The 27629-nt window shown below is 49.4% G+C and overlaps 1 protein-coding gene across 1 annotated transcript in view; it reads right to left on the bottom strand.

Moving 5' to 3' along the window:
• Sdk1 (sidekick cell adhesion molecule 1) overlaps positions 1–27629 on the bottom strand; it is a 970573-nt gene that overhangs the window by 87225 nt on the left and 855719 nt on the right. Inside the window, 3 exon segments of the mRNA XM_028887375.2 lie at positions 8367–8568; positions 13349–13543; positions 26944–27042. Of these exon segments, the coding sequence (XP_028743208.1) occupies positions 8367–8568; positions 13349–13543; positions 26944–27042 (496 nt within the window).

The raw sequence follows: 27629 nt of genomic DNA on the forward strand, positions 1-27629 counted from the left end.
CAGTAAAATTATGCTTGCCTAGCCCAAGGATGGAGGGGTAGAGCCCGCAGTGGAGCTCTAGGGGAGAACTGATAAGGTCTGTCTTCCAGCTTTCACATATCCATAGCAAAGCTGCCAACCTCCTTGAATTCACCAACGTCTCTGCTCCACCCCAGCCAGGCATGACCATAGGAGCCTTCTCCCTTCCGGTGCTGAGCCCATGCTACACCAAGGGCGAGCATGCCCGGTCCAGCTTGCACTGGGGACAAATCCTCAGGCAGGATCATCAGGGGACCACTTCACAGGCAGGAAATGGGACAGCAGGGAAATGGTGGCTTCCAAGATGGGCTCTATTCTTTAGAAAACCCATAAACAGTTTCAGTTCCCAGGGAGTGGGAGGTGGGGTGGGGGGCAGAGAAAGAAAGAAAAAGAAAAGAAAAGCCAGGCTACATGGCTGCCTGGCTGATTAGAATTTCTAGAATGTTGCATATAGGGAGCGAGCTATCTTTGGCTCCCATTAGCCCTCTAAACAGCCATTTATACCCACCTCTGTGTCTGCTCTAACATCCGTGGGACTTTAGGCAAAGCCTTTCAGAAGGTACAAGGGGACCTCTGGCCAAGAATGTCCCCAGACGGCACCCGAAGCTGCACAGAGATCCCCCTGCTCTGCTGTAACCCGTCTACCTGTGGTTTCTACCAGTGTATTCTCAATCACCCTGACTTAGGACTTTCTTTGTTGTTACTGTAAAAACTCCATGAACCGGCTACCACACCGGAACATGGCATTTGGGGTAGCCTGGATCTGTATTTCTAGACTATGGTCACTTGTATTTGACTCCAGAATAAATTCTCCTACCTCTTGAGGAGAGAACTGTGTTTTTACATAGACTCCAGGACCAGCACTTGTGTGCTCCTTTTCCTCTGGATACAGTGGATGATAGCTTTTCTCTAAAGCCTGAAGGGAAGCACGACTAAAAGCCCTGGGAACAGTCTGGCCTTGTCAATACCGAAAACACCACAGGCCTGGCCTCACCGCAGCAACAGGAGAATCTGGTCTTGGTTGGTTTAACTCAGCTTAACTGAAAAGTCCCCTGAAGGCCCACTGCCTAGAATGATCTTTGCTGTGGTTTCTGAGGACAGCTTTTGTTTAGCTCAGACAAACCCGTCCACCTGCTCCGGGCTTCCCAGAAGCTACTGTGTCTAGTCTCGGGGATAAATGCCTGCTTGTCCCCTGTCATTTCCCAGCATCACATGCCGAGCAGCCCACACTGGAGTTAACTACCCACTTCTTTCCGGTGTTGAAGGCAGAATGGGGTTCCTAAAAACATGGGCTCTGAGTATACCTTTCAGTTCCTCGGTCCCAGCCATACTTGGACACTTCCTTATCTGGGCTGCTAATAGATGATCATCAAGAAGCTGTCCCAAGAATCACATCAGATGAGGCACTTGGGAAAGTCTGTAGTAAGTGCTCACTTAAAGGGCTGGAATGGGGCTGGGGTGATGGCTCAGTGGGTAAGAGTCGTTGCTGTGCAAGTATGGAGAGGACCCAAGTTCAAATCCCTAATACCACATGGCTTATGGCTGTGTGTGTGTGTGTGTGTGTGTGTGTGTGTGTGTGTGTGTGTGACCCCAGTGCTGGGGGGAAGGAGAGGTTGGAGACAGGATGATTGCCAGGGATGGGGGGTGGGGAGGCTTGCTCCTTGCTAGACTAGCTCCAGGTTGAGTAATACACCCCATCTCAATGGAATAAGATAGAGAGTGACAGCTGTCATCCTCATCTAACCTATGTGTGATTGTATCTATATACACATGTGCACACATCCCCCCCCACATATATGCACAGCTGTTATCATTATTATTTTATCTTAAAAAGCTAAAGAAAGTGTTCATCACATGATAACTGTCCTGGATGTCCTATTGTCCTGTTCCTTTCCTTTCTTGTTTTTTTTCCTTTTCTTTTGAATCTGTAGCTAAGACTGGCTATGAATTTACTATGCACCTGAAGAGGGCTGTGAATTCCTGATCCTCCTGTCTCCATCTCTCAAAAACTGGGATTGCAGGCACTTGCCACCTCATCTGTGTGGTGCTGGGGATGGAACCCAGAGCTCTGTGCATGCTAGGCAAGCACTCCGCCAACTGAGCCACATCCTTGGCCCTCCTGTGTCTTCTTTATCATGGCCACATTGTCGCTGTACACCCCTAAAGACAGGGACCAGGGTGACCTGAGGGGATCCTGCCACTCTAGCATGAAGAACTATGCTAGGCACCTGGAGATGTTCCTAACACTTTGCTAAAGAAAAGAATACATTATGGTGACAATGATGTTCCAAATCCTCTTGGGAAGGCAGAAGAAGAGGACACATGTCACATGCTGCAATACTGGCCTGCCCGGCAAGATGTGCCCACTGTACAATAGTGGCTGACTGTTATGGGGGTAACTAACCACTCTCTGACTAAATTGGAGGTCTGCTTCACAAGGGTGAGTTCCATGCCTGATAATACAATCCTGTTCAAAAGCCCATAGCTGAGGAGGTCCTAGGCCCTAGGAGAGAATAGACTATTGTTATTTTCCTAAATGGTCATACTCTCCAAGTGTCTCCTAAATATTTGTGTTTATACCCACAGACTTTGGCCAGAGAAGGTTCTTTTTATCTATCTATCTATCTATCTATCTATCTATCTATCTATCTATCTTCTATCTATCTCTATCTATCTATCTCTATCTATCTATCTATCTATCTATCTATCTATGTATCTATCTAATGTATATGTGTGTGCATCTGTGTGAGTTTATGTATACCATGTGCATTCAGGTGCCATGGAAACCAGAAGAGGATGTCAGATCCCCGAGAACTAGAATTACCGGCAGTTGAGAACCACCTGATGTGGGTGCTGGGAACTGAACCTGGGTCTTCTGCAAGAGCAGTAAGTGTTCTTAACCACCATCTCTTCAGCCCAAAGATTTATTTACTTTTAATATTATGTGTATGTGTATGGGTCTGAGTGTATATATGCCAGGATCTACTGGGACTTCATTCACCAAGGATGCCTGGAGTAGACAGGCAGGTTAAACACAGGGTGTCCAGGGAGCGAACCCTGGCTCTAAGCTAACTTCACTACCGTCCTATGTGCAAATGCCTCTGGCCCTGCCCACTCCTTCAGATCTTGCCTCTGACCATAGCTGCACCCCCCATTCCTCTTGCCTCAGTCCCAGCCCACCTCCATCCTGCCGGGGTCCATCCTGCCTCCAGGCCAATCTCAAGGCCTCTCTGATAAAGGAAAGAAAGATCTGTCCATCAAATTCCCCCACACCCTTCTCTACTCTTCCAGGACAACCTAACCCTCCACTGTGGAGCTGGCCAAGCAGAATTCAAATTTCGCTCTGTCATTACCAGCCAGGGTTTTTACGATCTCATTTTGTTCACCTGTGAAAATGGAGATCAGAGCCCCTGAGATCATTTGTGAACATTGAATCACCATCAGGGATCTAACGATCTTGGCACACAGCAGACAATGAATAAATGCTCTTCTGGAAGGTTGTCTTCCCCTGCCTCTCTGGGCGAGATGAAGTTCCTCCACACTGCAGGCAACTCCCACTGGTCCTCTGTACATTCCGTACACCTCACCTGCCAAACTCGGACAGTGCACGGGCTTAAGGCACAATTTTGAGATAACACTGTTAGCTCTTACTCCGAAGTATCCAAGATTCCAACTTCACAGCTCAGGACCCTTTCGAAGCTATTTATACCTGCTGCTCTGCAAACCAGGAGCCGGGTCCACACCACCCAATCTGTGCCAGTCCTGCGGGTACCCACGTGTATGTTTTATCTCCACTGCCAAAGTCTTTTGTTAAGAGTTGTGGGGGTGGGCAAGACACAGCCTGCAGCTCAGGGTCCCTCCTTCAGGGCTAAATTCTGGGTCTTAGAAATACAAGCAGACCTGCCTATTCATCGGTTCATTTTCATTAGGATGTAAGTTGCGTGGATCCTGAACATTCTGAACACTGTCCATCGCTGCTTTTACCTAGTTATCTATAAGGCATTGAAACTACTTTTTAAGTATTCTGCTAGGCCTAATGTTGTACATTTGGGATCTACTCAAGATGCTGAGGCAGGAGGATCAAATGTCAAGGCTTGTCTCCCTGGAATAATTATTGTCAAACCCAAATATACCTGGAAAGAGAGAGCCTAACGGAGGCACCGTTTCCATCGTACTGGCCTGTGAACATGGAATAGGGCATTTTCTTGTTGCTACTTGATGTAGGAGGGTCCAGTCCACTGTGGTACCTTCCCTGGGCAAGTGGGCCTGAAGAAAGGTAGCTAAGCAAGTCAGGGAAGCTAACCAGTAAGCACTGTTCCTCCATCGTTCCTGCCTCCTTGTTTCTTCCTTGAGGTCCAGCCCTGACTTCCCTTGATGATAGGCTGTAACCTGTAAGCTAAAGCAAACCTTTCCCTCCACAAGTCTGTTCTAGTCAGTATTTTATCCTTGCAACAGAAACCAAACTAGAACACTGGGCTACAGAGTAACTTAAGTTAAAGGGGAGCCTGGACCATCTGTGGAATTCTGTCTCAAAAAGTAAAAAGGAGGCAGGGTGTAGCTGAGTGACACAGTGCTTGCCTAGAACCCCCCAGTGAGGGGCTGGGGCCATGGCTCAGTGGTAGAACACCTGCCTAGAATCCCCCAGTGAGGGGCTGGGGTGTGGCTCAGTGGTAGAACACCTGCCTAGAATCCCCCAGTGAGGGCGGGGTGTGGCTCAGTGGTAGAGCACCTGCTAGAATCCCCAGTGAGGGGCTGGGGTGTGGCTCAGTGGTAGAGCACCTGCCTAGAATCCCCCAGTGAGGGGCTGGGGTGTGGCTCAGTGGTAGAGCACCTGCCTAGAATCCCCCAGTGAGGGGCTGGGGTGTGGTTCAGTGGTAGAACACCTGCTAGAATCCCCAGTGAGGGGCTGGGGCCATGGCTCAGTGGCAGAGCACCTGCCTAGAATCCCCCAGTGAGGGGCTGGGGTGTGGCTCAGTGGTAGAACACCTGCCTAGAATCCTCCAGCTAGGGGCTAATTAATAGATAGCAAAGCATGCACAAGGTGCTGGGTTGCATCTCAAATAGGACACACACACACACACACACACACACACACACACTTGTTATTTGCATCATGAAGAACAAAGACCTTGGAACCCATGTGTAAATACCCCAGCAATGCACCTGGACTTGCACGTCAGCACTGTTACAGTTCTACAGAGGAAGAAATGAAGATTCACAGGGACCAGGGGCCAGCAAACTTGTTTGTAAACTGCTTTCTATGTGGTCATTCCTTCCCTCTGGACACAATGCTTTCTGACTGGCTGCCCTGTGCCTGTGGTAGTGGTTGCTCCACGGAAGAGGGGAGCCCTAATTCCAGTACATAGCCCTTCTACAGTCCCTGGCCTCTGTCCCTTTCTAAAGCCTCTGTGTCACCTCCTTTCTTTTAGGTATTCCATTTCTCTGGGAGGCTACTCTGTTAGGGTAGTGACTGGTCCTATTAGGCAGGCGCTAACTCCTGGAGAGTCTGACCAACAGAGCCCCCCAAAAATAGGACATAAAAATAGGTTGGCCTGCTCAGGACTCTGAAACAGGATGTAAAGACAGCAGTGGTGGTTGACTCCAGACGGGCCAGCTCAGGGCTCCCAAACAGCAAGCAAAGAAAATAGTCGGGTCAAAGCAGCTCCTGGGAGACTCACTTCCCTGGCCAGCATGTGTACAGTACTGCTGCCCTTTCTCCTAGGGAGCCTTTCAACTTCAAGGACATTTAAACCCCTGTGCATATATATTTCTGGATTTTATATGCTTACTTATAACAGACTGAATTCTGGCTAAAGCATGCTTCCATGACAAGCCTGACTCTTTCCTGGAATTCCCCAGCCCGGGGAAGTCACAGAGAAGGGGAGAACAGAAAGAGAGATATGGAGCCCCTGCTAGGACAAGAGGGCTGGTGCTGCTCTGCTTGGTCCTCAGAATATATTCCTGCTTCCTTTCTTGTTCTAATTAAACCCCACTGAGACACTACCCTATCCTGTCTGAATCCCCTTTTCAAGACCACCCCTGAGGCTGAGTCCGGGGAAACTGGAGCCCCTCTGTTAGAACCCAGGCCCACACCTCAAATGCAGTGATCACTCTGAAAAGGCTAGATCCGACACCCCAGGCAGTTAAACTCAGCGCTCTGAGGCTTTCTATGGTCTGGAGCATTAAAACCTTTCTGTGCTGTGCCCCCAGTCTAGGACCCTAACCAATAGCTGGATCCGCCATGCTTTGTCACATGTTTTATTGAACCAAATCATGTGATATGAAACTTCCTGCCAGCCCCCATGAAGGCTGCTCTCTAGTCTCTTTTGCACCCTCTCCCTGCTATCCCTTACCAGGTCCTACTCTTTCTCTACACACACACACACACACACACACACACACACACACACACACACACACACCATCTTCCTTCCTTCCTTCCTTCCTTCCTTCCTTCCTTCCTTCCTTTCCTTCCTTCCTACGTCCTTCCTTGGTTTTTTGAGACAGGGTTTCTCTGTGTAGTTTTGGTGCCTGTCCTGGAACTCACTTTGTAGCCCAGGCTGGCCTCAAACTCACAGAGATCCTCTTGGCTCTGCCTCCCGAGTGCTGGGATTAAAAGTGTGCACCACCACCATCTTTCTTAAGCTCATCTTCAGGCTTCAAGGAACCCTCTCCTTCCCTCTTGGGCGCCATCATGTCCAGATCGCCACATACGGTACTGTTTCCATCTAATGTTATTCCTTCCACCTCAAGACCCTTTTCCCTAAGGCACCTGCTGTACTTTCTGAAGAGAAGCAAGAGTCAGCTTCCTTTCTGGACCATCCACTGTGGTGTATCACCATCTTACCATTATTATGTCTAACATCCCCATCAACAGTCCCACAGCCTCAGTGGCCACACAGGCTCTCACGATGCCAGCAGCTCTCATCCTATCTTCATGCTGTGCTCTGGACCACAGTCACTCGAGCAGACAGCCACGGCCACAAGGTCTCCACAGTCAAGCTTTGTCTCTCCACTAGATCTCACCAGGCCGATGGAAAGTAAACTTAGCTGCTAGGATTATTAGGGGTGACACCATGGCAGCAGATAAAACAGCTTCTCAGGACACTGTCTGAGATCGGCTTCCATTCTGGTTCTTGCCGGTTAGGAAATTGATAGGTCTCTTCTGGACCCAGTGAAATTGTCTGTTTGAACAGGAGCTTCTCCTTAACAAACACAATGTCTGTGGTTACTCGGAAGGCTTTGGAGAACACGACTGCTCTTTCTATCTTGTGGCGAGACAGAGGGGTGGGCTATTTAACCTCAACGAGGAGTGTTTCTCTGGTCTTCACTTCTAGCACCCACCCCCTCTCACTGCTTCTGTCCCAGCATCTACCTTTGGGGGTCCTGGGGCACAGCTCTTCTTGCCTCCCAAGTCCTTGAGCCCTGGTGTAGCACATCTGGAGGGGCCCTAAAGATTTTGGGTTCCTGGTGTGGGAAGTGTCAACAGAGACAGGGGCTGGCTCTCAGTGGGGCACCTCCTTGGCCCTACAAACTCCTGTTTCGTGAGCCGGATGGGGGTTGTCATGGTAGGGACTCTCTTGGGTTAATAGGAGCCCTTTTCTCTCCAATATCTTTACATTTTTTATTAATTAAAAAATTACCTTTCTATTGGCATTTCAACATGTTCTCTGTCATACTCAGATCTTAGCTCCTATATTTTTATACATGTGTATTTGTGTGGGAGCAAGTATGGGTAGAGGCCAGGAAACTATAAAGGGGTCCATGGGAGGCTAAAAGGAAACTCTGGAGTGGACAGAAGGGAGGGTAACAGAACACATATGATAGGAAGAGGAGGGGGCACATGGGTGGGGGAGAAGCAGGGAGATGGAGGAGAGGCATTTAACACATCAAACCTGAGTGTGTAAGAAAAGGCCATGAAGAACCATGCTACTTAAACATCATGTCAGTGAGGTAACGCAGTGTGGTGGTTAACACTGTCAATTGACAGACTCTAGGACCATCCTAGAGTCAGGCCGCAGGAAATGCCCGCAGGGCATCATTGAGAGGAGGTTAATCGAGTTCCTAAAATTCACCCTGAGTGTGGGTGGCACCATTCCAGGGGGTGGGGTTCTGGAATGAAGAATGAATGTGAGTGGCTTCCTGATGGGATGTAGCATGACTAGATGCCTCAAGTTCCTGCCCCATGCTGTCACTGCTATGATGGACCACCTCAAACTGTGAGCCAAAGTCAATCCTTCCTCCCCTAAGCTACTTCCAACAGGCATTTCCTCATAGCAGGGAGACAAGTGACTGAGATCCCAGGTTCAGAAAGACAACACTGAGTGCCACCGCCTACCCCACAGTACCTTTCGACGGCACAGGCTGTGGCCTCGTGGCTGACGGAGGAGGAGTAGGTTTGCCACTCTCCACCAGGCAGGTCTCGCACCTGCACCGTGAAGTACCGGATGGGGGAGGCCCCGTCACTGCCAGGGACCCACTGGAGCCGGAGGCTGCGGGCTGTCACTTCAGCCTGGGGTACCAGGAGCTCTCTGGGGGGTGCTGGCCTCTCTGCAATCAGAGAAGGAGAAAAGCAGGGATTCATGAGAGACCATTCTGTGCTGCTCCTGGGTGCCTCCCAGTGGGAACCGCTGTGTGGGACAGGCACAGAGAAAGAAAGTCCCAAGGCTAGAGAGCTGGCCTAGCCTTACAGGTGAAGCATTTACCATACAAGCTGAGAACCCAAGTTCAGTCCTCAGGTCCCACATAAAAATCTGTGTGTGAGGGTGCATGCTCTTAATTCCAGTACTAGGGTGGTGGAGATAGGCACAGAGCTAGGGCTTATTGGCCAGCCAGCCTCGCCTAATGGGAGAGTTCCAGGTCCCATTGAAACATTCTGTCTTAAGAAACAGGGTAGAACTGAGTGGTGTTGGTGCACACCTTTAACCCCAGCACTCGGGAGGCAGAGGCAGGTGGATCTCTGTGAGTTCAAGGCCAGCCTGGTCTACAGTCACACAGGAAAACCCGGTCTTGAAAAAACCAGTAAAAAGAAAGAAAGAAAGAAAGAAAGAAAGAGAAAGAAAGAAAGAAAGAGAGAGAGAGAGAGAAAGAGAGAGAGGGGGAGAGAGAGAGAGAGAGAGAGAGAGAGAGAGAGAGAGAGAAAGAAAGAAAGAAAGAAAGAAAGAAAGAAAGAAAGAAAAGAAAGAAGGAAAGAAAGAAAGGAAAGAAAGAAGGAAAGCGGTAGATTGGTACCTGAGGCCAACACCCAAGGCTGGACCTCTGATTTCTATATGCACCGGCACATGCAGTCCCATTCATGTGAACACATGCACATGTGCTTCCCCTTGCCATGCACACAAAGAAAGAAAAGCAAGTGAGTCCTAGGTTTGGGAGAGGAGGCTGTCTTACAGCTGACTTTGGATGCACCAGATCAGGTCTGACTGGGGAGCAGGGCTTGCTCACATAGCAGAACGAGCCAGAAACGTGTGTCTCCAGAGGCCCCAGCCCCTATCAGCAAGGGCAAGTACTTCTGAATGACAGCTGATGTTTGCGGTAGCACTCTACTAAACAACTCAAGCCTCCTTTGTACGCTGTCTGATTTGGGGGCTCATCTCACCCTTAAAACCTAATTTCTTTTTCTTTATAGTTAACCTGAGTCTAACACATGAGAGAAATCTACTGAGTGCTCCTGGAGGGTGGGAGGCAAGTGCAGGCGGGGGTCCCTGTGGGCTGTTAATTGTTTCTGCTGGATTAGAATGCAGGGTGCCTGGGACCAGCCTTGGCCTTGAATGGGGTGCCATGTGCCTGACACTGTGTTCCCGTCCCCCAGTGATTTCAACAGAGGGACCATAGAGGGAGAAATAATTGTTTAATTGTTTATCATGACAATTATTGATTCTGATTAAAATGTGTGGCGTGTAATAAAGTAGCCATCGATCGTGGGCCCCGCAGTGACAGGGATGTGAGAGGCGCTTCGATCTGGCTCAATCAGTGGTTCTGGCTGTGAGTGTGCACGCTGGCTGGAAGCCTGATTTCTGCAGGATGGAAAGAGCTGGGCTCCCTGGCCAGTTTCTAAGGCCTTCTGTGGACACATTGCCACTGGAAATGGCGAGCTCCCTGTCCCTAAGACTTGCATTAGAACCTGGTAGGAAGTCAAGGTTCTCCATACCTAAGGGGTTGGGGGCTGGGCAGGGAGTGGTGGCCCTGTGCCCCAGGCAACAAGCAGGCATGATCAGGCCACACTGGTTCACCCACAGAAGGGTGTTTATGTATGTGTTTTCATGTGGGTACATACACACACAAGTACACATATGAACATGCACATACAAGTATGCATGCAATCACACACGTAAGGAGGGCATGACCCAGGGAAGAAGGCAAGGGCCAAGGGTGGCTGCCTGTGGATCCCTTAGCAAAGACCTATGTCACCAATTCTTGAAAACACTACTAAGCATTCTGGGGACTAGGATGCAGCTGCCAATCTCCGGAGCACCCTCCCAGCACCTATCATTTGGATCCTGGTCCCCTGAGCCAGGGGCCACAGGTATTGAAGGTCACATCACCACTCTGAGTTCAAGCACATCTTCACCAAAGGACCCAGTAAGAGCATCCACTCACAGAGTTGTGGAGGCAATAAGGGATGTGCCAGTGAAGCCCCGCACATGTATCTGGCCAATGGGAGGGGCAGTTGGTATTTGGGAGAACTCAGTAGTAATACATGTACATCTGTAAGGATGGGTAAGATGTTAGCTTTCAGAAAGAGAAAGACAAGCATCACCCCAAATGTGCTGTGGTTGTGTTTGTCTAGCATGAATGAGGCCTGGGTAGCTTTGGTCTCCTGTGCCCCATAAAGCCAGGTGTAATGGCATACACCTGTAGTCCCAACATGTAAGAAACAGAAGCAGGAGGATTTGGAGTTCAAGGCCATTGTCATTAGATGATGTACTGCCTGCTTTAAGACTATCTTTATCCTAGAGAGATCAGGCTGTCCCAACCCCTAGAACTGACAAGCCCCTACTGTGAGGATTAAACCTTCTGCAGGAGTGACTAGACCCCATAAACAAAAGCTCTTCCCTCCCTCTGCAGTTCAGCCACCACAGTCATATTTTGAACACACAGGAACCGATGAGTCAAAACTAAACTTCCTCCTTTAAGTTGTTTTTCTGGGTATTTTGTTATAGCAATGAAAGGCTAACATAGCCTGACTGGCAGCTTGAAGCTGGGAAGACCCTGGAAGCAGAGATGTTCTCAGCCTGGTGGCTCCTACAGCCAGGTGGCTGGACCAGGCTGCAGTCATTGGAAGGATCCTGGCTCAGTCCAGGGAAGGCTGATGGACACTGGGCCTGCTGGGAACTTGCCGACTTGGTATGGGAGGTGAGGCCTGACTTCCTTCTTTGGTGCTCACTCTGGGGCAGCACAAGATAGGCATGGTTGGCCTGGGGGGGGGGGTCCTCCTCTGACAAGGACTTGGTTTCTTCCCTGAAACCATCTTAGGAGGCTTTGGTGAGAGCTGGAGATGGGAACGGAGGCAGTGATACCTGGAGGCGATTGGAGCCTGGTGTGAGCTCTGTGTCAGCCCCCTCCCTCTGTTAGATTTAAGTCTCTGAGTTCGACTCCTTGATCCCTGAAATAGCCTGCTTTAGATCTTGTGATAAAAGTCATCACAAATGCAGCTGTGATACTCACTCACATTTGTTGAGCACTTACATCACACCAGAGCAGTTCTGGGAGCCCTGCTGATGACAGGAAAAGCCACCAGCCTGTCCTGGGTGTCCTCGGCACTGTGCTAACTGCTCTGCACAGGCCTCCCAAGTCAGTGCCATAGCAGGGAGAGGGGAAGGGTTTGCCCAGGGCCTCACAGGCCTGAGCCTTGAGCTCCGGGTGTTTTCCAGCCCTCCTGGCCTAGCTCCCCACACCTCTGGGTCTGGCTATGAGGGCAGCATTCCTTGTATGACTTTTTCTTCTGGGCATAACATGATATCATTGCTATTTTAGAGTAGAGATTATCTTGGACTGGTAACCATAGTAACTAATTGAGCAGAATAAAGATGGTATTAGCTAAATCTATGGTAATAATGATGGAACTATTGGCACTCCTTGGGAGATGGCGGATAGGAAGGTCATAGGACCTTCACCTGGGATCCCAGCCATTACGCTATCCTGCCCTCCACCTAGCTAGCTGCAAGTGATCCTGGGAGATAGATACTATATTATACAGGAAGTTGAAAGTTGACTGAAAGGGAGACCCCATGAGGTCATCACTTGGTGGTGATGCAACTGTTTGGAGGTCACCCACGTGCATGTAAGCAAATCCCTACCACTTGGGCACTGCAGACAGACTCAGTAAACTCACTGGTTCTCGAAGCTGAATTTTGGTGGAGCCCTTCCTTTAGTGTGTCGGTTGTGCCCTGTTTGGTCATGGTTGGCTTATGTCTCCTCAGGAAAGGTATCACCAGAGCCCCTGTGCCTGGAGGCATGGGTTCTGAGAGAGGCCTTTTGGGCTGCAGTGGAAGGTTCCAGAGCAGTAGTTCTTAACCTTGAGATCTCATATCACATATCCTGCCTATCAGATCTTTACATTATGATTCATAACAGCAGCAAAATTGCAGTGATGAAGTAGCAACAACAACAACAAAAAATTCATGGTGGGCATCGCCATACCCCGGGGAACTATATTAATGGGTCACAGCATTAGGAAGGTTGAAAACCACTGCTGTAGACAAAGCTCGGTGCTACCCTGGGCTAGCCTCTCTGAGCTGAACTTCCTGCCTCCAGCCTCTATAATAACACCTGACTGAGACAGTGGGCAGGTGGTTAACAATGGTGTCATGGAGACACTTTGACAATATGCCTAGCTCCGAGCTGGGGGCATGGCTCAGGAAGAACAGTGCCTGTAGAGCATGGGTGAGGACACGAGTTCTGATCCCCAGCACCTGCAAAAAGCTAGACACCATGGTCCATGTTTTTAATTGCAGAACTGGGCATGCAAAGACAGGTGAATCCCCTGGAGCTTGCTGGCCAGCCAGCCTAGCCAAAACAGCCAGCTCTGGAGTCAATGAGAAACTGTCTCAAAACACAAGGTGTTGAAGGAAGACACTTGACTGCTAGCCTCCACATATATGCACAGGCATGAGTACCTGTACATATACATGCATATGTCTGAACATACACACACACACACACACACACACACACACACACACACACACATACACACATCACTTAAAAAAATAAGACAATCTGCCTAGCTTCACGTCTGGCCCAGGTTTCTGGGCGCTGTGGGGATCAGAGGGGCTGACAAAACAGCTGTGTGCCCCGCCATCCACAGTCAGATTTGGGTCTGGGATCTTACCTCTCTTCTCAGTGGTGATGACTGTGGCCTCCAGGGGCTCGCCCCAGCCCTGTCTCGTCTTAGCAGACAATCTGAAGATGTATGCAGATTCTGGGGCCAGCTCTGTGGCTGTGAACTGCCGCACTGTGGCACCCACCTCCACAGTGGTGAAGGTGTGGGGACTGCCGCTGGCCAGGCGGTAGGCGATCTGGTACCCTGTGGGAGGGGGTGGGGACAGAGTCAAGAGTCAGCTTAGCCATTTATTTCTTTGCTTGTCCAGAAAACCTACACTCCCAACACCCCATAATCAGCCCAGATTGGAAACCCAAACACGGCCTGCCCTCTGTTCCCTCCTGATTTTCAAAGGCTGCGGGGCGCATATTGAAAGGGAGAGCACACTTTGTGGTGAGTGTGGTTGTCTGAGCTCAGTCCTCTGTGAAACTTATCTCACAGTTCATCCTTCACGGGAACAAGATCTGAAGACAACTTCATCTTTCCCGGGAATGCCACCAGACCCAGGACCCCGCATTGTTCCCCACGGGGGTTGTCATGAACCAGTGCCTCCGGCTCTTCCATCCCCTTCCATCACCCCTCCTGTGGTGCAGCCTTTCCCTTCAACCGGCAGGAGAGGCCAGAGCCTGCCCTTAGCAGGTTATTTCATACTTCTCAGCAGGAGCAGTGCTTGAACCCGGCAGGACTGCTGCATGGTTAGGGCTGGTGTTATTCAGCCACCTTACTAGTTCTCCTGCAGCGCCTTCCCCACATCCTCATCCCCCATGATTCCAGCCACTGGGCCTCCCTCTCCCAGGCTGCCTGAGCTTGGAGGCTCCATGTTAAATAGTTAAATACCCCTTCTGCTAATTTCCATAACACCAGAGTGGCAGGGTTTGGCTGGCTCTGCGTGTCTCTCTGAGTTCCTTGATTATGAAGGGGTCATGGTTGATCAGACATTACTAATGATCAAATCCCACCAACCAAGCAACCCCAATGCCTGCCTGCTGGCTTCTGAAGAAGCTTTGCCAATTTCCCAGACCCAACCGTGAGCCGTGGGGCAGACTGCCTTCTGGGCTCACAAACCACGTGTGGTCCAGCTTCTGATTAAAACCAGAATGGATGGGGTGCTGTGACATCTAAAAAAAAATAATGACAACCCAAGTGATCACATTAAACAAGGGGGACTCAGCAGGGGAAAAGAAAAGCATTAAAGGCTGCCCTGGTCCTCCACAGCTCTGCCTGCTAGGGCATCCTGTGAGTGGTGACCGCCTGCAGGGACCAGGATGGAGGTCTGCTCATCTCCTGAGGTGTGGCTCCTCCTACTACACAACTTGGCCAGTCCTCTGGATGCTCTCAGGTAGAGCTTTTGTTAGTCTTGGTCCTTCTGGGTTAGTTAGCTTTTGGCTTTAGGGTTTTCCAAGCTGTCTGGCCATTCCTCCAACTATCTGGTGAGTTTCTTCCAGTCCTCCACTGGGAGACCAGGAGGACACTCACACAGAGGTTCAGATGGAGCATACCCTGACCTTCAGACCTAGCCACCACAGGTCATCGATAGGGTGCTTATCATTGCCATCTAGACCAGGTGACACAACCCTCAGCCCTGTCCAGAGTGATGCCCAGTGTCCATGAGATGTTAACCCCAGACCCCTGAATGGCCATTATGGCCACTGCCTGTCTCTGATGGACCAGCCATGGGATCCAAGTGTTTTGAGGCATCCAGCAGCTGGTCCAAGTCCCTTCCCCTTCTTATTCACTGACTAAGGACTGCAGCCTAGAGATTGTTGGCCAGTCCTCCTAGGCCACCTCTTCTCCCCATGGCACTCAGTCACAGGGAGGTGGAGCTGGGGTGTCGCAGGGGACACAGTCTCAGGCCTTCAGAGAATCATATAATGAGAAGATGTCATGGTAGCTGGACAGCCATGTGCAAGGGACATGGTTTCTACAGTTTTACTCTGGCGGCAAGTGCTAACAGCAGTGGTCCCCAGCCGGCCAAACACAAGGGGGCAAAGGCATCTGGAAAGGTTACAGTTTGCCCAGGGTTGCTGATGATGGGAGCCCCAGGTCTGACCTATTTTTCTTCATAAAGAACCTCCCGCACTTCCAGAGAGGAGACAGCCCCTCTTGGCTCTTGCTTGCTTCCAGGAATGTTCAACCTTTTGGCATTGTGATAGAAGTTGTCATATAGAGTTCATGCTTGAGAACCATGCAATCGAGTTATGGAAAAAATCACCACCCAGCTAAAACACTCCTGGGTATTTACCCTAAAGTCTCCAAGTCGACACGGCACAGAGACACTCGCACGCCTGTCTAACACTAGCACTGTTGACAGCAGCCATGCTATGGAGCCCATACAGGATGTCCAACAGCATAGGAATGGTTAAGGAATATATACTGCTTATTCAATGAGATAAAAAATAATTTAACGTATGTGTATGTTCCTACTAGTCTCTTGAACTGGAGTTCAAGCAGTTGTGAGGTATAAAGTGTGGTGCTGGGAAGTGAAGCCAGGTCCTCTGTAAGAACAGTAAGTGCTGTTAACTGCTGAAACATGGCTCTGACCCCACAAATGCCCCGCCCCCTGCATACACACAAAAAATGTTTTTCCATCCATAAAGAAGAATGAAGTTAAATTGTTCTCAGAAAAATAGATGTAACTGAAGACAGTCATATAAAAATCATAGAAAGTCACATATCATATTGAGAAAGCACAAATGAGAGGTCATTTGTGGTTCTTAGGTTTTCTATAGATACAAAAAAATCATATATGCATACACATATACATACACATGCATATATATATACACATACACACACACACACACACACACACACACATATATATATATATATAGCAGAAGTTGTTATGTCGGTGGTAAAGGACCCATGGGGGGAGGGGAAGAAGAAAGAGAAGGGAGGAGAACATGGGGTAGAATGTGTGCAATAAGCAATATATATGAGAGCGTGAAAAAGTTAATAATACAATACAACTTTTTGTAATGTTTTCAGTAAGTTTTTGATTTGGTGGGCTATACTCACAGCTATCTTGGGGCTCATGCAGCCCATGGGCCCTATGTTGGATACACCTGCCAGATCCTGTGCCCTGCAGTCCCCTCTGAGAGGGTTTCCCAGCAGAAACAGAATTCCCCAACTGCAGAGAGATGTGCCTGGACTGGCACCTGGCTCTGCAAATCCCCCACTTCGTTATGTGAAAAGTGACCCCCACATACACAACCTCTTGAGCTTGAAGTGGGTACCACAGGCCACACCTAACAGGCTGTTGGGGTTCCCTGTGCTGCAGACAACAGGTACACCTTACAGGGACAGTGTGGAATCCCAGGAAAAAGTCTCTCCTTTGTTAAACATTCTCCAAGGCTGATAATTAATTAGAACATCAATGTTTTGTCAACAGCTGGAAGTCAGAGGTCTACAGCCAAATTAACTTAGGCTATCTCAGGCCCTAAATAGCATTTATGGCCTGCCTCTGTGCCTCGCATCTTGTGATAATTAGGTAAATCCTCTGGAATGTACAAACATACCCTTGACTTCCACCAACCACTCAAAGCTAAGCATGTCGTCAGACAGTATCCAAAGCCTGTAACAGTGACTTCTCGGCTCTGCCGTAACACGCCTACCCAAGGTTCCCACCAACGTGTTTGAAAACTGTCCTGATTTATGATTTTCTTTGCTGTTACTGGGAAAATCCCACCAACTGTTACCACACTGGAAGCTGGAATTTGGGGTAATCCAAATCTGTGTTCCTGGGCCATGCTCATATTTTGGTATTTTGCTCCAGAATAAACTATCTCCCTTCGAGGTGAGAACTATGTCTGTTGCTGTTTTGTATCAACACCTGTTACCAGAACACAGTACCGGCACCTGGTCTCTACCCTCTATAACAGGTGGATGATGTTGCCATGACGCCCCTCACCGGGGTATTCTAGGGCTCTTTGTCACACCTGCAGTTACTTTTTCATGTGTTTTTTTTCTTCCTTGAGGGCCCATTCTTCTATCAGCACCCATGTCTCTTCAGACCTACAGAAGCCTCGGGCCCAGCTCTGGAGTTCCTAGGACCAACACCTAATCTGCCTCACTGTGGTGGTTTGAATAGGAATAGCCCCATAGATTCATGTGTGTGAGTGCTTGAGTGGCACTATTGGAGATATGGCTTTGCTGGAGTAGGTGTGGCCTTGTTGGAGGAAGTGTGTCACTGTGAGGACAGGCTTTGAGGTCTCCTATGCTCAAGCCATGTGTGGCACAGTCTCCTTCTGATGCTTGTGGATTAAGATGTAGGACTCTCAGCTCCTTCTCCAGCACCATGTCTGCTTGCACACCATCATGTCTCACCATGATGATAATGGACTAAACCTCTGAAACTGTCAGTCAGCCCCAATGAAATGTTTTCCGTTATAAGAGTTGCTGTGATCATGGTGTCTCTTCACAGCAATAGAAACCTTAACTAAGACACTCACCTTGGCCATTACATGGGCAATGCCCAAACATGTCAGGGCTTGTTGAGTTAGCTGCACAGGGTACATGTTCACTCTGAGCCCAGCAAAGACCAGGTAACTTTAAAGTAGGATCTTCCATGGAAGCATGTATTTTACAACTCTGTCTACTTCTTTAGAAACCAGGGAAATGACCCAAATTTGAAGTCTTTGTTTTCCTTAATGTTTATTTTTTTAAATTGTGATTTATGTGTATGTGTGTAAGTATATGCCATGTGTGTGTAGGTGTACTCGGGAGTCCAGAATAGAGCATCAGATCTCCTGGAGCTGAAGCCACCCAACATGGATGCTGGGAATTGAACTTGGGTCCTCTGCAAGAGCAACAAGCACTCTTTCTTAACCGCTGAGCCATCTCTCCAGCCCCACAACTCTAAGATCTTCTGACTGGGAATGATACCTCTAGCCATGTAGTCAATATTTATTAACAGTATTTTATCTATCTATCTATCTATCTATCTATCTATCTATCTATCTATCTATCTATCTATTTTTTGGTCTTTCAAGACAGGGTTTCTCTGTGTAGCTTTGTGCCTTTCCTGGAACTCACTCTGTAGCCCAGGTTGGCCTCAAACTCACAGAGATTCGCCTGGCTCTCGCCTGGCTCTGCCTCCCAAGTGCTGAGATTAAAGGCACGCGCCACCACCTCCCAGCTATTAACAGTATTTTAGAAAATGCCTAGATTTAAGCTGCCTTCCTTTAATTAAAAAAGGGGGGGGCACTAGTCTAGGTCTACTGGCACCAGCCTGTAGTCCTAGCTTCTCAGGAGGCTGAGGCAGGACGACTGAAAGCTCAAGCCAGCCTGTGCTACAGAAAGAGTTCAAGGCTAGCAAAGGCATGTAGAAAGACTGAATATCCAAATAAAAAACACAGAAATCTCAGTGGTAGAGCACCTGCCTAGAATCCCCCAGTGAGGGGCTGGGGTGTGGCTCAGTGGTAGAGCCCCTGCCTAGAATCTCCCAGTGAGGGGCTGGGGTGTGACTCAGTGGTAGAGCACCTGCCTAGAATCCCCCAGTGAGGGGCTGGGGCATGGCTCAGTGGCTCCTGGTTGTCATTTGTGGATCTTTGTATCTCTTGGGGGCCCCTGCCCAGAGAGTAGGTAGACAATGATCTATGTTCTGACCCAGTCCAGTTCTTTGTTTACCTTGGCTAAGTCTCTACACCATGTAACTCTCTATATTTCTCCTCTCACTGGTAATGCTGACAACATCCACGCTGGAAAGAAGGTTCAGTAAGTAAAGTGCTTGCTGTTCAAGCATGAGGACCTGCATTCTGTCCTAGCCATGGTGGTGGTGTGTCTGTTACCCCAATTCTGGGGGAGTGGAGACAGCTAGCCAAATCAGTAAGTGAGAGACCCTGTCTCAAAAAACAAGATAGATAGAATCTAAGGAATGACACTCGATGTTGACATCTTACTCCCACACACAGGTGCACACACTTGGAAATGCAGAGAATGAATGAATGAATAACATTTGGCACTATGTATAGAGGCCTCTCTATTCCAGGCTTTTCATCTATATCCATTTAGACCTTGTGGCCTTCCAGGGTGTGTTTCTGCCTGTGTATGAAGGTGGGACTGGCTATGTTCTTGAGCAGTAACAGGGCACTTGTGCACACACACACACATTCACACACACTCCAATACACACACAAATAAAAATTTAAGATTTTCTTTAAAAACTCAAGAAAAACCCTGTGTTAGGGCCGAGTGGTGGGGACTCTTGGTGTCGTTCACCTTTAGAGGATACAGCGTGACTGCCACTACAAAAACGTCTACACCGGACAAGGCACCGGCAGTCACCTATAGATGACTTCAGTATGTAGGCTGTGAGCACAGGTTATCTGCAGACACTACACCATTTGTCTGAGGACTTGACCCTGGGTAGATTAGGGTATCCCCAGGGATCCTGGGACAATCCTATGGTTGCCTAGCACAGTAGGTCCCTCCCTCTCATGGAAGGGGATTTTTGCTGCAGGGCTACCCTTAATCCCTGACCCCTCTGTCTCTGAAACAGAAAGAGAAGACTATCTACCCAGGACAGTCGCCGTGCAGACTCAGTAGATAATGTAGGGAAACTACAAGGCTCAATGTCATTTGTCCCTAACTGCAGGAAATCCGGGTTATTATTTTCTACCGCCAATCCACTTCCCACACTGAGCTATTACCGAGAGAAAACTCCTCAGCCTCAGGCTTCTGTTTGTACCTTGCTATTATTTTCATCCAATAGATGTGGCATCATTAGCAGGCCCTGCACCCTGGTGTGCTGAACATAAAAATTAACACCCGCTCATCACCCTGACACGCCGAAAAGACTCATTCCCTGGACCAGGGCGGTCTTTTCCCCGTACATCCCCAGTGGAAGAGGCAGCTTCGAAGTAGTTCTTTTATTTTTAGAGAATAATGATGGATGGTGTTCAGAGCTAAGAGCGGTTCCGAGGATGAGGCTTCTTATGTAATTATGGTTGCAGCCGAATCAGAAGCATTAGCGGGCAGGATTTCAGCGAGCCGAGGTCAGGAGGCTGCCGTGTGTGTTTGCAAAGAATGGGTACGCTTACTCGAGAGGAGGAGGAGAATGTGGCCCGAGAGAAGCCCAGTTTTTAAGGTTATGGGTGAATTATGATAATGAGGGCATTGAAGAGAACAAGGCCAAGCATGAGGGACATCGATCTGAGGGAAGATTAAAATGCGCAGTGAGAGGCCTGTGCCGGTTTCTGAACGTGCTGGAAGGTGGAGGGGGCAATGCATGCCTAGAAAATTGGCTGGAGGGATGACAGAGGATTGGGTACGATGAACAGCTATCTAGGGCTTTGTCTTGACATTCAAGGCAGCTGAGAACCTTTTATGAGCTGTACTGGTGGCCAACAACCAAAGGCATTGGTCTCCCTGATGATGCTCTGGTCCCCAAAGTAAGGTCATCAGCAGGACATGGTGCTGCTAAGCCTTGACAGCGGTCTGGAAGCTATGATGTCCGTGCTCACACTCACAAAGGTGTCAGAGAACCCAGAAGCAGCTTAAGGGTCCCAGGCAGCCCCAAGTTTAGCCCATGGCATGTAGCTGTAGGTTTACAGATTATCTACTTAAGGGCTGGGAACACAGAAAAGCTACAGCAGGGTTCTCAAAAAATGTTCAGGGTTAGTGTTAGGTCCTGGCTGGAGGGGGAGGGGCTTCTGATGGGTGGGGAAGGAGCGGCATCTAAAGTGTCTGGGCCTGGCTATGGCACAGTTCTGAGGAGGGCACCAGTGAAGCCTGGCTTAACGGTATTCAAGGGTGTGAGGAGCAGTCTGCCAAGTTGGAGCGGGTGGCTATACCCAGGTAGTTCCATACAACCCCCGAAGGAGGCTTCCAACCGCTCAGAGCTCTCCATAGTAAAATATTTACCACACAAACAAGCAAGTGTTTTCTCCCTCCAGGCACCTGGCACTGTTTCATGCTGTTAATCTCTTTGGGAAATGCAAGAACATGTTTTCATAGAGACTGGGAGGGAAGGTGTGAGCTGTGGAGGAGTTCACAGGCTTAGACGACCGCCCAGGCAGCCTGAGTGGGAACATCCTTTTGAGGTAAGCCAGGCAAACAGAGTATTTCCTTCCCACTCCAGCAACAACATGGATCTTCAGGAACCTGTTTGTCTTTCTTTCCTAAAGCATCTGTGGTCTGTGTGCTGGTTGCTGTGGTGCCCAAGTGATGGGTCCTCCAGACAGCATCTGCTATCACCAGATGCCATTACAACCGTACTTTAAGAGTTACTGCCATCTGACTTAGCATTTGTGTGGGATGGTTAATCTTGTTGGCTCTGGAGTCAACTAAGAGGCCTGCCTCTGAGTGGAGGTGTGAGGGGATTCACAGGAAGAACCAACTAAGGGAGAGGGAATCCTCCTTCAGAGTGGGCAGTTCCAGCAGTCCAGATACAAAGGGACTGGAGGGAAAAGCAGCACTCTGCTTGCCTGCCTTTGTTCCTTGCTGGCAAGTGCATCTGCTCTTCGGTCGCTGCCACCCTTCACTGGCATTGGAATCCAGTCTCTTTAGACTTCAACATGGGCTGAGGACCAGTGAGTGGCTCTCCAGGAATCCTTCAGGCCCTAGGCACCAGATGGGGATTTCTGAGGTTTTCAGACTCATGGACTGACCAGCTACCCCGTTCTCAGCTTCTTCAGCATGTAGATGGCCGGTGTTGGATTCCCCAGCCTGTCTCTAATAAATTTGCTTAGTAATATATACTCAAATCAGTTTTGTTCTTCTATAGAATACTGACTAATGCTGGGTGCTTGAAATATCACCCACTTCTTCCTTATGTGTTTGGGATTTTCAGTGATGGCCTCATCAGGACGTCACATTAAATTCAAAGGTCCCAGTTAAGAAAATAGTGCAGTGGGTAAGGGAATTTGCTGTGCCCGCATGAGGACATGAGTTCAAACATGTAAAAAGTCAAGTGTGGCTGTCTGTGTATGTCTGAAAGCCCACACTGTCGGGGACAGAGAAAGGAGGGTCACTAGAGCTGGTGAGCCATCAGCCTAGCTCCAGATTCACGGAGAGACCCTGTCTCAGGGGAATAAGGCAGAGACTGACAAAGGACACCCAGCTTCCCCCTCTGATCTCTGTGTGCACACAGGTGTCATACCTGAACACCTGTGTGTGCACACGTGCGCGTGCAACACACACACACTCACACCCACGAGTGGTGGAGAACAGGGGAACGCCGTGTGCATCAGTACACATAAAGTCCATTTCTGGCCTGGCCTGGCCCCATGTCATAGAGGGTCCTGCAAGCCAGCCCCAGGATCAAAGGCCCTGCAGCCAGAAGAGACAGGCTAGCAAATGAGACAGGAACGCTCACATTTATTGAGCACTGAATGTGGTAGATGTTTTTTCTGAGTGCTTCATTGTACATGCTGAGGGAGGTGTAAATGGGGAAACCAAGGCCTGGGAATCCAAGTGACTTTTAATAAATGTATTCAGTTAGTAGATGGTGGGCTGAGGTTTGAGCCCAGGCAGTGGGGCTTTTGGGGTCTTACCCATCATCCACTCTGCTTTCTGCCTACGTAACGCAGAGCCTCAGATACTGGGGGAAGTACCTGCAGCCCTCTGAGAGTCGAGCCACTCAAACTGCAGATTACAGCCGCTTCCTTTGCTGCACAAACAAATCTGCTTAAACGCATAGCCTTGCAAATAGGTGTGTTTCCTTTAATTTTTTTCCAGACAGGATCTCATATGTGAGACCTATGAGTCCAGGCTAGCCTTATGGGTCTCATATGTGAGACCTGTGGTCCAGGCTGGCCTTGAACTCACTCAGTGGCTGAGGATAACCTTACATTTACTTTCATAATCTCCTGCCTCCACATTCTGAGTACTGGGATAACAGGGCTGTGCCACACACCCACTGTACCCAGAGTTTCACACAGGCATGCACTGCCAACCCCTTAGGGTTTCCTTTGGGCACAATGTCTAGAAATGAGAATGGCTGGGATGGAGGTGGCCCTGCTCATCTTGCCCATGTGTGACTCTCTAGCGGCTACACAGGCCACACTTTCAACAAGGACGTGTGAGGAAGGTTGTCCTCACACCGTTTCATTTCTTCAGGTGGTCACAAGCTCTCAGGGTTCCAGGTCTGATGGATGTGACCTGGCATGTTACTGCTGCCTAAATCTCACGTTATGGTGCTTCTGTGATATGCGAAACAAATGTTCCAGGACATTTTGAAGAGTAAATGCCAAAGATTTAGAAGTGAGCTGACAGTCCCATCTGGAACGATGTCCTCTGTGAGTGCAGAGGAGGGTGCCTGCCAGGTAGAGACACATGGAGAGCAGGTGGCGGACTTTGCAGGGGAGTGTGCTGCAGGCTGATGGTCCTCAGTGAGGGACTAGGAGGTGGGATCCACAGGTGGATTCTTTCTTTGGTGGTAGACCACGACCATGTGAAGTCACTTATAGGCTAAGGCACCAGTGTATTACCCAGATCCCGACTGGTGGGTCCGTTGTCACTGTCATCTTGTGTAGTTATTTAGTTTGATTTTGGTGTGTGTGTGTGTGTGTGTGCGCGCGCGCGTGCGCGCGCTCACGTGTACTTGTGAGCATGTGCTCGTGGAGGCCAGAGGTCAGCCTTGGTGTCATTCTGCAGGATGCTGCCCACCTGGTGTTTTGAGACAGGGTCTCTCAGTGGCTCGGCGCTCACTGAGTAGGCTAGGCTGGCTGGACAGTGAGCCATGCCATATTTTGTCTTTCTGCGGTACTAGGATTACAAGCGTGTGCCACCAAGCTTGGGTTTTTTACATGAGTTTTGAGGGATACCTTGCAGGATCTATAAAAGTCCTCTCCACTCTCTCTTGTATGACCCCCCACCCCATGTGTGACCTGTGCAGAGTCTTCATCAGCAAGACCCTCCCCAATAGCCCTCCATCCCCAGAGACTGTATAAAGCCCTTCCCCTTAACCGCCTGCCTTAACACTGCACCGAATATGCCATCATTTCCAGTGGGACACAGGACGCTGTATTAGACCCAGTCTTACTGCCCACATGGGGCACTAGGCTGGTTTTAAAACCACATCGCTTACTTCTCAGGGTCTAACATTTTACTAATTATAGAAGCACTGTGAATCTAGGGAGAGTGAACCTTCATTCTCTGTAAACTGTACAGCCTGTGGCATTCAATCATAGCAGCAGAAAACAGAGAGGAGGAGGCCTTCTATGACTCCTACAGGAGGACCCCAGGTTAAGACCCTGGCCCTGTGTTTGCATGGGAGGCCCTGGTTAGCAGGGCAAGGCTGCAGCATCTACCTGCAGTCCCAGAACAAGGGCGTATGCAGAGAGTGGACCAGGGAGTTAGCAGTGCCTGGGGCTGGAGCAGGGGTCAGTAGGATTGGCAATGGGAGTGGGGGGCTTGGGGTAGGGTGGGGCTCAAGGAACCTACTTCTTCATAGAAAACAGTCTGGAGACCTCTGGGACTCCAGGTGACCGACCAGAATTCTATTATTCTGCATCTACCAAAATGTTGCCTATTTTACTGTGGCCTTCTGGGGACAACTCCTAGGGAATCATGTATCCAGCTCTGTTGGCTTCATAATGACCTGCTGCCTGCTGCCATGCTGAGGGTAGGCTCCTGCTAAAGCATGGTTTGTCTCTGCACTGGCTACCTGCTCTTAGGCCATTTCCTTACCCCTGGGCCTAGCCCACAGTGCTGGCTCCAGATAAGGCTTGCTACCTTTTTCATTCAGAACTCATTGCAACAGGGGCTTCAAGCACCTGTAACCTCAGCCACCAGGTTCAGAAGCTCTGGGATCACAGAAATACTTGTGTCTGGTAGCTTCAGGGATCCTGCAATGGCAGGCCAAGGAGCAAACAGGCCATGGCCTCCTTGAGTGGATGACACAGCATAGCATCACTCAGGTCCATCTAAGGAGGTAAGTACTCCACAAAACATGCCTTTTGGGCCTCCTTCCCTGGGCTGCTGGTGGACTCTCTCTCTCTCTCTCTCTCTCTCTCTCTCTCTCTCTCTCTCTCTCTCTCTGTCTATGTCTGTGTGTTTGTGTGTATGCGTGCATGTAAGTGGATGTGTGTGTAGGGACAACCTTAGGTGTGGTTCCTCAGGTACTGTCCACTTTGTTTTTTGAGACAAGTGCTATTCACCATTTGAGACAGAATCTCTCACTGGCCTAGGACTTCACCATTTAGTGAGGCTGCCTGGCTAGTGAGCTCAATGGACCCACCTGTCTCCACCTTCACAGTGCTGGGATTACATGCATGTGCTACCATCTGAATTCTTTTTTACATAGGGGATCCAACCTGGGCTCGTAGGCTTGCATAGCGAATGTTACTGACGGAGACATCTCCCCAGTCCTCAATCTCCTTAAAATTTTTTTTTGTTTTTGAGATTTATTTTTTGTTTAATGTATGTGGATGACTTGCCTACATGTATGACTGTGTACCACCTGTGTGCCTGGTGCCCATGGATACCGGAAGAGGGTGTTAGATCCCCTGGAACTGGAGTTACAGATGGTTGTTAGCTGTCATGTGGGTGCTGGGAACCAACCCCAGGTCCTCTGAGAGAGCAGCCAGTGCTCTTAACTGCTGAGCCATCTCTCCAGCCCCTCAACCTCTTTTTAACAAAAGTGAAATACTTTCTTCAAGCCAAGTCTTAGACTGGCAAGATCAAAAGCAGGGAATGGCAGTGGCTTTTTGCCACCTGCTCATCATTTCAGATAAATCATTTCCCTGGAAGTTGTCTACTATCTATCTCGGAGCCTCATGTGAGTGGGGACCAGGTGGATGTCACTGGTGACTTGGGTCTGCAGTTGGACTCTGTGCTGTATTCTGGGACCCTTCCCCTGAAATGTGCCACATTTTCCTTGCGCCACACTCTCCAGCACACAGCAGAGCACTTGCCCATGGTCCCCACCGGGCCCAGCTCCGGATCTGTCTGCGCCCTCCGGCAGAAGACGTCCCTTCCCTGCTCCCCCTCCAGACTCACAGTGAAGCAGCACTTCACCCACCCAGCCTCCATCCAGAAGGAGTGACTCGCAGGACAGTTGGTGACTTGGGATTGTGTTGGTCATCGAGAGACCTGAGGAGGGTGGGCCGTACTCAGTCCTGTCTCTCACTAGGCAATAGCAGCAAACGTGGGGTCTTTAATATGATGTAGTAAGAGGATAAGTAAGTAAGGTATTGATGGTGTTTTAAAACACAATTTGCTAGTTTTCCATCCATCTTTTCAGAGCTGCGTCTCTGAATGTGAAGCTGAGAATCTGAGGTTCACATGTCATCCCAGGGGGCTCTACCGTGGGTCAGCGCAAGCCTCATGGTGGGATTCAGGTGCTCTCAGGAGCCTGGTCGGCACTGACTGAAAAACTAGCCTGCCATTTCCCAAACAACCACCGGCACAGCCTGTAGTGGAAGGAGGCTGATTACGAATGGGCTTGCCATGGACCATAAACAAATGGAGGGAATTCTGGGTTAATAAAATGTAAATTTCATTCCTTGAGAAAGCCTCAGTGCCCTGCTCAGGAACAAAAGAAGCCTGTGATGCTCTGTGTCCAGGAGATGCTGCTGTTGGCATGATTTGTTCCACCCACCCCATTGTCTGATAGAAACAGGAGAGAACAAATCTCTCTCCTCCACCCCAGTGTTGCTTACCCAGAATCACACCATTGGGCTCCTCCGGGGGCTGCCACACGATCCGCACCGCAGTTAGCCTCACTTCGGGGAACACCAGCCGCACGGGGGGACCTGGGGCTGAAGGAAAGCACAGTGAGGCAGGGTCGTATAGGGTTCTGTGGCCAGCCTCACGCTCTAATGATGAACGCGGGTCTCCTCGGAGGGGGCCCCATGCTTTCATTTTTTTAATTTATGTCTCAGAAATTGATTTACCCTTTAAAAACTGTTCATTTATTTATGTGTCTGTGATATGTGTGCATGTGTGCAGCCATCTGTCTGTGGAGGCCAGAAGAAGGTGTCAGATCTTCTGGAGCTGGAGTTACAGGCAGTTAAGAGCTGCCCAATACGGGTACAGGGAATTGAACACCGGGAGAAGAACAAGCATTCTACACTGCTGAGTCAGCTCTCCAGCCCTTAGTTTGTATTTTGTATCTGGCTTTTTATGTGGGATTTAGGGATTTGAACTCAGGTCCTCATGCTTATTCAGCAGGCACTTTGCAGACTCTGTCATCTTCCCAGGCCATGTTTTCAGTGAAGGACTTCGGGACCCTCAATGGCTCCAGGCAACTCCCTAACGATTCTGAAAAACACACCTTATTTTGCATCCTGACCATCTGGCTTGGAAAACAATGCTGAGAAACGATGCCTCCATGACTTGAGAGGAC

This window comes from Peromyscus leucopus, chromosome 23 (genome assembly GCF_004664715.2).
Source record: "Peromyscus leucopus breed LL Stock chromosome 23, UCI_PerLeu_2.1, whole genome shotgun sequence".
NCBI lineage: Eukaryota > Metazoa > Chordata > Mammalia > Rodentia > Cricetidae > Peromyscus > Peromyscus leucopus.